At 26.7% G+C, this 14281-nt stretch overlaps 1 protein-coding gene across 7 annotated transcripts in view; it reads left to right on the top strand.

Moving 5' to 3' along the window:
• LOC129605360 (transcription factor mef2A) overlaps positions 1–14193 on the top strand; it is a 45347-nt gene extending 31154 nt beyond the window's left edge. For all 7 annotated transcript variants that reach the window (XM_055515062.1, XM_055515060.1, XM_055515064.1 and 4 more), the window contains 4 exons: positions 7011–8471; positions 8590–9294; positions 9416–9647; positions 11311–14193. In XM_055515062.1, the coding sequence (XP_055371037.1) occupies positions 7246–8471; positions 8590–9294; positions 9416–9647; positions 11311–12546 (3399 nt within the window). In that variant the 5' untranslated portion in view covers positions 7011–7245 and the 3' untranslated portion in view covers positions 12547–14193. The remainder of the gene's footprint in view (positions 1–7010; positions 8472–8589; positions 9295–9415; positions 9648–11310) is intronic.
• Positions 14194–14281: the final 88 nt, after the last annotated feature.

Below are 14281 nucleotides of genomic sequence, written 5' to 3'. Positions count from 1 at the left end.
ATGTGCTTGCGTATATATTGTAGAACATTAAGTTATATTATTTAAAATAAAAATTGTAATATTATCATTTTTCATATGAAAATATTTATAAAATAGAAAAAAATAAAAAACTCTTTTATGTTTCGAGTAGATTAATTTTATGTGATAATTTTGTGGAAATTAATATAATTTTTATTTTATTTATGTTTCTATAAAGATATTAAAGCTAAAATACACTTAAAACATAAAATTATAAGGGTCCCTAGTATACTCGTAAGAAAAGAAAACCTAAAAGTAAACTTTTTTTAAAAGGCGCAAATTGTTTTTCATTCAACAGATTATGATAATTTAAGAAGCTTATATTTTCTAAAGAATTTTTGCTATAGTTTTATTCCTGAATCCGCGTAAAATACATTCGAAAATTTTCGCTTATCATTCTGGGTGAATAAATATGTAACAGCATAGCTTTAGCTAAGATTACAATAATAATTTAAAAGAAATGGATACATACAATCTTAGATTGTAAATTTTTATCAAATCATTTAATTTTAAAATAATTTTGCAATTTCCAATAACTTTAGAGCCTTAAGATATTCAGTATTTATTCGTATATAATTAATGATTAAATAAGAAGATTAATATATAAATAAGAATAAATTTCTTTGGATTTAATTGTACTTTAAAAAGTATAAACTTTGAGACCGTCGTATATTTTATGAAAAAGCACATATAACACTCTTTTCAATGTCAACATGAACATTAAACAAAGAAATATTCTGTAAAAACAAGGACTAACTAATTATTATGCGCCGAAAAAATATAAAATAAAAAATATTAAAACTTTATTAAAAAATCATTTAGAAAAGCCGAAAATATAGCTACAACTGCAAACATATGCATAATGTGTATGGATGATTATGAAAAATATAGGCACATAAAAATCTTAAATGTCAAGGTTGGCAATACATATTCATAAATGAACGAAAAGTGGGATGCTATGTCATAAAAGAAAACTTATCATCTTTTTAATGGGTTTGTTCCACAGTCTGATATACTCAAAAGAAATTCAAAATATAGTTATAACTATTTAGAGTAAATTAAATGGAAATAGAAATCGTCGCCTCAATATAATATGTACATATTTACATACATACACAAACATGTATGTTAGATCTAAATCAAACCTATAGCATTCTTAGGAAATTGTAATTAATATAATTAGAGCGACAAAATATTAATATTGATGCAAACTAAGATCTGGGACACTAAGATTGTAGTAATTTTTTTAGCTCTTTAAAAGCTTCAAATTAATGTTATCAGAGAACCGATTATTTTGCATATTATTAAAATTATCTGCTACAATTTGAATCAACAAAATTTGGCCGCGGTTGGCTTTTGCCAACTATATTACTATAGAAATTGTGAGTTTTTAAAAATAATACTAAGTAAAGGAAAACATAAAAATGAAGACCTTTGAATGTCGATTTTTTCATATTGTATATTTTCATATATTGTATATTTTTGAAATAACTTATGTATGTACATAAGCGTATGTAAACAAACTTACATTAGTGTAATTTTATAATACACACATACATACATAAAGATTTTAACATTACGCACGAAATATAAAGAGGGAAAACTTTTTCTATATTTTCTATTTTAATTTTCTTTTTGGAAGCGTTTTTTTTTTAACTAGTTTATAAATTCAAAAGAAATATGGCAACAATAATAAGAATAGCGAGAAAAAAAAATTGTGTATCAGCAATAAAAAAACGAAAAATATAAGAAAACAAAAACACAAATAGAAACTTTATAATTATTTATGCTAATGGCCTTGACAATGACACTCTCTACTCTACGTTAGTATCCCTACATACGCATATATTGTTATACATTAGTATTTATATATGTATACATTTGATGTATATAATTAAAAACATATACATTTGTTTATAATAGTATGTAGTATAAAAGTATTTATAAAAGTTATACAACTTCCGATACAGGATGCTTTGAATTAAGTAAGAAATTATATGTAAGTTGGGTACCTTTCAAAATTACATCCTGATTTACTTAGTACTATATACTTACATGTATAAAGTATTGTCTTTATTATACAGGTTCTTTTGCGGCCATAAAACTGTCATACAAAAGCTCTCATAAAAACAATTTCCATTGAAATCAGTTTATACATATATATTAATAATGTACATATGTACATATGTATGCATATAAGTTTGTCAATATAAATAAGTTGTGAAATACTGTCATTATTTACTTTTCCCCACTTTTGCTAACTTCTCTCTCGAAATTTCATTCAATGTTTAATTTTTTTCTCTCTTGAGTAACAATCATTCAATAATGCCAAAATATTGTAAATATTTTTTGTTTTGAGGAAAATCGAGAAAAGCTTTTTCTATGGATATTTTACTCTTAAATACATATATGAATATGTATATATGTATAGTTGTAAATGTACATATGGATAAGTGTTTTTCGTATGCGATATATCTATGTATGTATATGGAAATTAATGGAATAAATTTTAAACAGTTTTGTTATTGTTATTAATTTTCCTTTTATATTTTCACACTTTCATTTCAATCCCAACCTTAATATGTTGTTTATAATTCAGTTAAATACATACATATGTACATATATCGCCTTATACTAGTTTATATTTTAAAAATTTAAATGAAAGTTTATTTATTTTTTTTTACTGGCATTTGGCAAAATTAAATTGCATGATTAGCAAGTATTTTTGCTACCGAATAATTATATTTATTTTTAATAATAGATAACAATATATTGTACGTGTATTAGTGCAGGTACAAATTGTGTAGAAATACAAAGTGCGTTTAATCATTGTAGACATGTTATGCTTAAACGTATGTAAATGTTTTTTGGTTTTGCAAATTAAATTGAAAAGTAAAAATTGTAAATTATAGTTTTTTAATTTATTACCGGCAAAACTAAATTCTACAAGGAGGAATTTAATATATGTATATACGTGTGTAATATAAGTGTACTCGTACACTGTTCATATATGTACATACAGTTGAACCTAAATGTAAACAATTGCTGTTAAAAGTAAAGCTCCTTTATTAGAAAAACAAAATCGGTTTTATCCTTTATTTTAGTTTTCCAATTATCAAGCTTAATGGCTTTCAACTTTATATGTTTATATATTATGTGCATAAATTGAAAAATTACTAAGAAGTAAAATTTTTTGTTTTACACAGAGCTTAATTAAAAAAAAATCTGAATATAAGCATCGAAAATACGAAGTGACCCAACGATTGATTCCCCTTTTATTAAATATTGAATATTGATTTTTAATAATAAAAGTTTAAAAAATTTTTCACATTTAACGTCCTTCCTATTAAATAGTTAATTCAGAATTTTAAATATGAGTGTGTATTTTGTATTTTTTCAAGTATTTTAAAATGTAATTTTAATTCGAAATTTAATAAAAATTTCGTCTCGCTTATTTTTTTAATGGTTTAAAAGTCAAACCATTAATAAATTTAGTAAGTCAAAAATTATACGAGAACCATACAATTGTATTGAACTTATTTAATTTTAATTATTAAATAAAAGCGTAATGACCCTTTGCTTGTATTCATTCACATTTTGCATTAACAAAAAAATTAAAAATAACTTTGCAGTATACTTATTATTTACAAACTTCAATATTTATATTAACAAATTTCAATTAAACAATGCTACTTTTTTTAAACAACCAATATTGAATAAATATTTAAATGGTAAAAAAATAATTTAAAGAAATAAACGAGTGTGTTCTATAAAACAAAAGTTCATTATTTTGTTGATTTTATGCTTTAGCAACTTTCAATGAATATTACATATGATAAGACTGTTAAAATGCGACTATATATGTAGGTATTTATGTAAGTCATTTAATGATATTAATTGCCGAATTTTAGGAGAAATTTCAATTTAAGTATAATACTCTTGCGTCACTCATAATTACCTTATAGTTTATAGAATTAAGGTTTATAAAAAATGATTTTTCTATAAAAGACAAATAAAAAGTTAAACAAAATATAAGAGTGACCAATTTTAAATAAGAAAAAATATTTTCCACATATTCTTTGTTCAATTTTAAATTTATATATTTACTAATAAACAGATTGAATTAAGGAACCTACGCAAAAGCTTACGAATGACGATGATACAACGTAATGATGACCACTTATCTTACTCAAAAACAAAATAAGCTACATAGAGAAAAATATGAGTGGAAGACAAAAGAGAAAGCACCTATGTGTAGAACATAACAATATTTTGCGTTATTTTTAAATTTAACTTATGCTAAATTAAACGCTAACTAAACCCAAAAAAAGGTCTTATGTTAGATATACAATTATTTGAATGTATATTGCAGATCAAAATTTATAGTACTCGTATAATCCTCCATGTATGTTCAGTGATAAAAATTTTAGTAATGATTAAATGATCAAAAAATCCCAGAATTAAAATTTAATTTTGGAAGAATGTATTTCGTAAGTAGGCAAACGTATAAATGAGTGCGTCAAAAAAAAACAACTGGCGAAAAATTTAAATTTTACCTCCGCACTTTTGGTTAATGAAATTTGTAAAAAAAAAGTATAAAATCTTTTGATGATTTTTTTAGTTATTTTTAAACAGAAAAAAACTCCAGGTAAATTCATAAGGTACTCAAACTTATTTTCACATTCAATTCTCAAATTTTATGAAAGGCGTTAAAAAAAAACAAAATAAAAAGAAGAAAAAGTTGTAATAAATATTTATAAATATATTTGGATAAGCAATAAAAGGGACTTTAAAAAGGATCCACTTAAGAAGAATAATAAAACGAAAAAAATCGGTTTACAATCAAATAAAATGCTATGACGCACAATAGAGTACAAGAGTGTTACTGCAACGTCCTTTTTCCATTTGAAGATTTTCAATATCTTTTTTAATTTCAAATATTGAGAAATTTTTTGTTTTTTATTATACCTGTTGATTCATTAATTTTAATTGATGCTGCTTTTGTGTGAATTATATTTTATATTCAATTTAAGTCCTTAGATCGCATTATGTTCAATAGTAAAGGTAGTTAGTGTTTTCACATTAAATGTTTTCAATTAAAATTGATTATGTTTATTTGATGTTAGAGCAAGAGGAAAGCAAAAAAAATTACTTTTTGCAAGGTGCTTGCGCCTTTACCATTTTTTTTCATTCCAACCTCTACGAAAAGCCGAAAGAACGGAGCGGATTCGCTTCTTTCTGTCGGCTTTTCGTAGAGGTAGATTTGGTATCGAAATTGTTATAAGATATTTTTTCAACTAATATGATCACAAAATAACCACTTTTATAAGTCAATATAAACGCATACAACTTTGTTATACAAAATAAGTGTTGTTGTACGTCTTTAAAATTTTGAATATTCTGGATTTAATTAACAAGGGCGTCTAAAAAACTAATGCGGAGTCGTTAACTTTATGTAAAATAATTACATATTTCTAACAAAATAATTTTCAAAATTCTAGCTTAAGAGAAAATTGTTACTGTTTATAAAATCTCAATATGTTTGAAAGTATGTATGTTCTGATAAAGCGAACATAAGTTTCATGGAATTCTATTGAGTGAATTGAGTAACTGAATACTAAACTATAGTAAAAATTATATGTGCGTAATAATTTCAGTTTTCGCAGTTACGAAAAGAAAAAAATGTCATATTTGGCGTTTTTGTTTTCTTAAGAAATATTTTTGCTTACTCTGTCTTTCTTTTATACACTTATATTATTAATATAAAATTTTATAATTATAGAGAGAAATACCTTTGTTTCTGATTGCAGTACGAAAAACCTAAATTTTAATTATTTAATAATTACTTTTATTTTTTCTTTGGAGTAATATTTGAACGAGTTTCATTTCAAAAAACTAATGCGGCAAGAAAATATGAAAGGAGAAAAAACAAATAATGGAAAATAAATTTTGATAATATTCTTTTGCTTATAATGGTGAATTATCCTCCTACACTACTTTCAAAATATATTTGTTTTTGATTAAAACGGCAGTACTTGCATTATGGTGTATAAGATTTTTTTTTTATATCTTCAGATCTTGTAGTATTTTTCTTTAAAAAATTTTAAGAATCTCTCGAGAGAATATAAAGTAAATCTGGAAGAACAAAAGAGAGGTTTCTAAGCTACAACAGGTATTTCAAAGAATTTTTTTTATGAACTTTTTTTTTTTTGCTTTTGTGACAATGTTTTTATATTTTCCATTTCATCAATTGTATATTTTGTCTTTATCCTTTGTAAACAATAAAAATAGCATTCGAAGAGTGTGTCTGTATTTTGATGCGTGCAATATTCAAATACTGCAGTCGAAATTTAGTGTTGATGATGGTATTTTCTTTATGTTTAATAATAAAGAGTTTTATGGTGTGAGATTATTTTTAAAGTAAAATATAGATTTTATAAATACTTTTATAATATTAAAAAATTAAATTAAATTAACAATATGAAAAATTATAAAATTATATGATTGCCTACATAATAAATCAATGAGTAAATTGCATACTTGCTCTGTTTAAGTTTACCTATTTTAAATTGAACACTATAAGTTTTGGCTCATAAAAATCCTTAACGTGTCAATTATTCTTAAAAGTAAAAATATTGAATAAGTGCTGGAACAAGCGCTAAAACAAAAATTAGTTAAAAAGTGGAAATTTAAAAGAAAAAATAAAAAGGAAATGAAAATCACGGCGGATATTGTCATTGAAATATGCTTCTTACGCAAGTGGATTAAAAAATTTAAGAAATTCGTTATTGAAAAAGTTTCAGAAATTTTTATTCAGAGTTTCTAAAAATGTAAGACAAAACAGGTAACACACAAGATGAGAAAAATCACATTCGAAGATAATTTATAGGCAAACGATTTGTGTTCCCACAAATTATGAGCACTAAAAATAAACACAAAAAATTTTATGCTAAATCAATTCAATAACCAATTTCTTTTTGCTTAAATTTCAGATACTAACAAACAATATGATGCAAACTTCATCTAGAATTAACGTAATTATATAAATATATAAAATAAAAGAATTCGAAATAAACTTTAAAGAAAATTTGGCAATTGAAAAGCTGTACGAGTCAAAATAATCTTCACAATTTACCATAATACTAAAACGATCTCAAAAAAATAGAGAGCAATTAATTTTGTTCTCTATAACTACAACACAAGCAAACAATTTTGTAATATTTGCCGATGTTATCTGCTGTTGAAACATTTGGCCCAGCAGCTGCATCCGCAACAAATGCATACGCAGCCGCCGCAGCTCAACAACATCAGCACCATACAAGCCACCATCACCTTCAACATCAACATCATCATCATCAATTAGCTCATCATAATCCGTTTGCACTGGCAGCAGCAGCAGCCGCGGCGGCATCGGTAGTAATGCCTCCAACACAAGGACAAACTGAAACAAATCAACTAAGTTTAGATCATTATTCGATTGCTGGACATGGTCCTTTGCTGACACATCATCCACATTTAAATTCACACCCACATCATTTGAGTCATTTGAATCACTTAACACATCCAAGTGGTATTTACTTATCTTCATTACCATCTGTTATTCCACCTTCAACAACAGCCGCCGTTACCTCATCAATGAGTTTCTTACACCAACAGCAACAGCATCAATCGGTTACAACATCAACCCTGTTACAATCGCCATCTTTATCTTCTTCTGTTTCTTATTCAAATTCTTCAATTAATTCAACTATATCACCGTGTTCATCACCAGCAAAGTCGCCTTCTTCTTCGACAATACGTTCAAACAAAGACTCTATTAACGCTAGTAGTGTAATAAACAACAACAATAGTCAAAATAATTTAACGATTGATAGTAAAAAAACATCTTCTGCTATGTCTATTACTGAGTTTGCCAGACCACACCCAAAACAACCTCGTTATAGCAATGCCTCTAATGGCATTAATATTAATAGTAATCTAAATAGTAACAACAATAACATTAGTAATAGTTCTTCTAATAATAATAGTACAATTGGAAGTAATGGAATTCCTCTACTTGGGCGAAAAATTTCATCCCCATTGTCTGAAACCGTTAATGGTTCCAGAAATTCTTTGTCAAAATACTCAAACGAACCGCCACAAACTGGGCCAGTTAATCTTGTCACAAATAATAATAACAACTCTAATTCTAGAGACTATAGCAAAGGCTTCAACAAAGAAACGAATAATAATAATCGTATAACACCACCTACTGCAATATCTGATTTAGATTTAAAAAAGACTTCAGTCTCAGCTGCTGATATCACATCGTCGAATGAAATAAAAGACAACTTATGTACAATGACAAACAGTTATTATTCACAAAAAATACAATTCACGCCACCACCACCAACATTGGCTGCCGCATATCAATTTAATTATCCACATTTGTATGCCAGAGGAGGATTATATGGGTAAGTTATATATTTTGATTGAAATATTGCACTTGTACAGTTACACAATATTGCACTATTGCAATATTGAATTTAATATTTTAACATTTAATTTACGTCCTCTTTTTGTATCTATTAGAACTTCAGCTCTCTATTCAGGTCATCACTCACCATTAAATGGACGCAACAGATCTCCAGCATTTTTAAATTCTGCTCATCCTGATTTACAACCGTTTTCACCTTATATATCACCGACAGTAGTTTATAGTCCGCCTAACTCAAATACGTCAACAACACACGTTGCAACCAATGCTGTATCAACCTCATTAATACCACAACAGCCTGTATCATCATCATTGGCGATAACAAATTCAGCAAATATGAATTTGACCAATGAAAACCTACCCAAGTCACCATCTCAACAACAAATGCCATTGCAATTACCTTTGTCACCATCACAACAAAATTCACCAAATTCACAGCAACAATTATTACCACCATCTTCATCATCACAAAATTTTATGCAACAATCATCTTCATTGCCACAGTCAAATTTTATTACTGCTGTTGAGCAACAACGAGCTTTGCTTGGACAAAATAGCTCACAACATCACCAAACATCCTATTATCATCCATATCACCAAACAGATAAAAACGGGGGAAGTGGATTGAAATTATCTACAAATAATAATAACTCCAATGATAAAAAGTCGCACCAGAGTAATAATGATGGTGCAAGTTTTAAAGTGCCATCTGGTAAAGAAGGATCTCTTAAGCATAGATTTTTGACTAGACCAAAATCTGATCGTGATTTGAGAAGACGTTCACCAAATTCAGTAAACAGGTATGCGTTCAATTATTTTATTTAAATTAAAATATAATAACCATTGTTTTAATGATTGGCACTGCATAAATTAATTTATTTACATATCCGGTAGAACTAATATTTACCTTTTAATTGACAGAAGCCCAAACAACAGTAGTGGAAACCATTCACCAAGTAACTTTACAAAAGGGTCTTATATTGAGTTGGCTAATGGATTATTACGTCGCGTTGAAGATATGAGAACTGAAGATTTTTTAAATTCAGCTGAAAAGTCTGAGCGTCACCAAATAATTGATTCCACTGTTGTAAAAATTTCAAATACTCTAAATAGTGTAATTATTACATTTAGTTACGATAAAAATCGATCTAAGGTAAGTAATTTCGAAATGCTATAAATTTTCCGTCAAACGTTTTGTTGCCAGTTTTGTTGCCAGTTTGTTGACAGTATTCGAAATTGTTGTGCTGTCTATGCCTTTAGTGAAGTTTGCTTATATTTCCCGAGCTTATAAAGATGAATTTAAATCATCAAAAAAAATATATGATTGTATAAAAGCTTATTTATAATATTAATCAGGTTACAATAATTTTTATTACCGTACACTATTTTAAGTTCTTATAACTGTTCTCATACAACTTGTTGAAACATATACTGGACCAGGAGTATATTTTTGGTTGATTGAACTAACTAGGTTGAGAAATGGGTTCGACCAGGAACTTGGAAGGGATTGTATAAAAAAGAGAAAACGAAGACCTTGGAAGGGAATGTCAAACAAAACTGAGTTGATTCAGAGTTAAAAAATTGTTATGAATCGCATATGAAGTATGAAAAATAAAAACAAGAAAAACCATACAGCAAAAAAACTACTCTGCACTTATATCTGCACTTATATACTTATATCTATGATATAAATTTATGATTAATCACAAACTTAAATCCTTCAAATAAATATTTAATACTCAGTTTTGCATCTTAATTCAACACTACTACCGCTTAAGTTCTAATATACACATAACGTATGTACGTGTATATATAACGGTCATAATTATAATTAGGGTTAATATGTAGTATCGCATTTGGGATCGTTTCTTTTTATTTCATCTAAAATTAAACTTTGTACCCGAATTTTTTAAACCTTTATCATAATTAAAATATCAACAGGTATTTTAATGTAATTTTTTATAACTTTTTATAAAAAAATTAAATACGTTAATTATGTACATTGTAAAAAAATATAAGTCCGTATTAAGAAGAATCAATTTTCTGGAAAATTTATACTCGTGGTAAAAGTAGCCGTATAAAGAGTCATATTACCATTTACCATCCGTAAAAAGACATAATTAGCTCTAAACTGAATCTACTTACGTGTTCAGGATAAGGTTTAAATATAATTAAATGTTAAATTGCGCGATGAAGTGAACAAAGGTGGGATTTAAGATGAATTAATATTTACCAATAATGTAAAAAAAAAATTTAAAATCATTTTCCAGCTGAATTTACCATGCAAATAAAGAAGACATTCCGTTTAATTTATTGAAAATGTTGTTATATATAAATACGGGATCTCTGAGCTTTTATAGCTTTTACAAAGTGTAAGTTTCGAAATCTATAACAGGCAAGTTTAATACTTCTACAATCAGCGTATTATGTCGAAACACTCCCTGTATATAGAATATAGAAATACATATAAATAATTTATTGTCTGCATTTAGGATAACCAATGATGCAAAACTAATTCCATTGTACAGTTCATTTAGCAAATTGTATTGAGATATTTTTTTGTCTTATTACTGGTGTTCTTATAATAATTTATAAATTAACTTAGCCAAAATGGGAAATTTGTTTACTTTTCACATTAAAATTTAAGAAAAACGGGACAATACAAAATTTTTTAGATCTTTTAGAAGTTTATGTGGTATGAAATTAAACTAGAAATTGAATAATATTTTAAAGTAGGTTTATATTGCTTTATTTACCTGTCAAATATGTACATGTATATGTTGCATTAAATCCATAAAATTTAAATGTACTTTTAGGCTGATATAGACGTTTCTCAAGAGCATCCGTTTTTTGTATATGGTCAAGGATGGGCATCGTGCAATCCCGATTTATCTCTCCAAAATTTTGGTTTAAAATGCAAACGTTTACAAGTCGGTGACGTTTGTATATCGTTAATTGAAACTTCAAGTCCAACAACATCATCGTATTCGTCGTCATCTTCGCTGTCTTCCCTTTCCACATTATCAGCAGGAAAAAATCCAAGCAGCTCTTCATGTAGTAGCTCTTGTTCTTCAGATTCTTGTATAACAAATTCACCGTCAGCATCCCCAATTATTGACGTAACAACGGTTGTGCCTCAAAATTTAACCACAACTAGTGCATCAGTAACACGCCCTACTATTGAATTAAATACTGCAATAGACATAAAACATCAAGAATCCCAGTATAATCATAATGCATTGCAGCAAATGTCTTCATATGATGCCCACAATAATTTACAACAGACACATTATAACCAACATCAAACAAAATTAACGTCATACGATGAAACGATCTCGAAGCATCAAGCTAACAATAATAATAATCAAAGCGAAAGTAATAAAAATAATAATAAAAATAGTAATAATGATAATGGTAATATTTCAAACAATGCTTCTTTACATTTAAAAAACGAATTAAATAACAATAATAGTGATCGTGATATAGTAAATAATCAACATCATCATAATCAGCTATCGCCACACCATCAAAATTTAGACAGTTCTCATCGTCTAACTGGAAAACATTCAAGTCATTCTGATAGTCATTATTTAATACCATCAGCACTACAACCACCACCTCTACCATTACAATCGCCAATCGTTACTCTACCACATCAACAACAACAGATTAAGTCAACGGCAACAAAAAATGTTGAATTTACATTTTCTTCAAGACCAATTCATCATCAGCATTTGCACTTACAGCAACAGGAACAACCATTTTATTTAGGTAAATCAGCAACATTTCCTCCAATTTCTCGTAGTGCTTCACCACCATCCCAATCCGTGTTTAATCATCATCATTGTCAACAGCAAAAAGCTTTAGAATCCCATAATATACCAACATATGACCCCGAAATCACTATATCACGTAAAAGGAGATGGTCGGCACCTGAAGATAAATGCGGGGATGACAACGGTAACAAAATTGAAAACAATAACGGAGAACGTCGAAAAAAATTTAATGCATACGAAACAAATAATAATCTGAACAGTGAAAATGACAATTGACTGCCAAATCAAAAATGAAATATAAAAAACAGAAAAAAATTGCTGTCACAATAGCTTTTTTAGTTCAATAAAATATTACAAAAAAGTTAATATAAATAATGCAAAAAAATGTTTGTATGTATATCTGTATATTTATATATACATATACAAATATTAAATATATTTACAAATTTAATCAAAAACTAAAATTATAAAACTTTTAGGTTAGGTGTTAAATTGTTTAACATATTGTTAAAAAAATTATATAGTAGAAGCATACAAAAAATGTTTAAGGACGATGTGCATTTTAAGGTTTCAAAATAATAAAAAAAATATAAGAGAAGAAAAATTAAATTATACTTGTGCAAAACAAATTTACAAATTATTAATACATTTTTTAAATTTTAATAATGTTTTAACAAACAAAATGTAAGAAAATTGGGAAAATAATATTTTCATAGAAAAATATAAACATGAATAAAAAATAAAATTTAGAATCAATTAAAACTGTATATATCAATAAGGAATAATACAATAAATTTATATTATAAAAATTGTAAAAATTGATACAAAAGAAAAATTTCAAAATATTTCTAATACAAATTGTACAAAAGAAAAAACAATTCTTAAAAATAAATAACAAATTCTACGTAAATTGTAAAATCAAAGCAAATTTACATATGTATATTAAACATCAAATGAAAAAAAATCTTTTTAATATTGTAAAATGTTCTTCCTCCTTAGAAAAAACTCTTTTATCTGAAATTGGAAATGGAAATTGTAAAAAGTAATCAAAGGAATTCTTAATTTTGATTTTTCTTGTTGATTTACACTTGAGTTTGGTTAGCAAACGAACACTCTCTTTGTGCAATCCGTGCGGAAAATTAGATTTCGAATTCCAAAATTTAGTTATTTCGCTTAACGAATGACTAAAAATTACATTCATATGTATGTATATAACAAACGCCATAATTAAATGTTATTGTATTTTTGGATTAAAATTATTTCTTTTATAGCCCTATATAAATTTTTGTGTAAATACGTGTAGAAACATACTAATATATGCGATTTCTGTGTTTTACATCTGCTCGGAGCTCTTTCGAGCACTCTGAAAAACAACATGAAAAATTTCTATTGTGAAAATTAAACTTCGCGTATTCCATCACAACACTTAATTATTAATAGGCATCAAGGGAAAAACTCTTGATTATTTAATGTTCACCGAACACAACATTAAAATGGTCATTCCTAGATTCATACTAACAAGCAAAAAATGCAAACCTTCTTTAAATTTTTGGCACTTAAAACAAATCAACTTAATAAATTAAATTTGCAAAAGTACACAAATGACGCTACTTCTTAGATCCAATACAACAATATTAAATTTAAAAATTTTTTTAAAAGACTGTGAGTCTGTGGTGATAACTTTTACCAAACTTAAATTGAATTGGTATCACTTTTACATTTGATATCAGTAAATGCTTCAATACTTTGTTCTAAAATATGAAATATTATTAATTAGATTTGAACTTTACATTCTACTTTTGATATTTCTGAGAAAGTCAATTTCCATTTCATGCAATTTTATCTTCAATAATTTCACTTTTTTAAAGTCCTTTTAAAGAAATTATGGTTGCAAAATCAGTCGTAAATCAATTAAATCTTATGATGGACAAAGAATTATAGTATAGTTATTAACTTTAATAATCTATACAATCACATCTTCCAATAATTATTTACACATAATAAAATCATT

This window comes from Condylostylus longicornis, unplaced genomic scaffold (assembly GCF_029603195.1).
Source record: "Condylostylus longicornis isolate FDR11 unplaced genomic scaffold, ASM2960319v2 ptg000013l, whole genome shotgun sequence".
NCBI lineage: Eukaryota > Metazoa > Arthropoda > Insecta > Diptera > Dolichopodidae > Condylostylus > Condylostylus longicornis.
The sequence above is the reverse complement of the archived record's forward strand: the minus strand, read 5'-3'. Positions and strand labels throughout refer to the sequence as shown.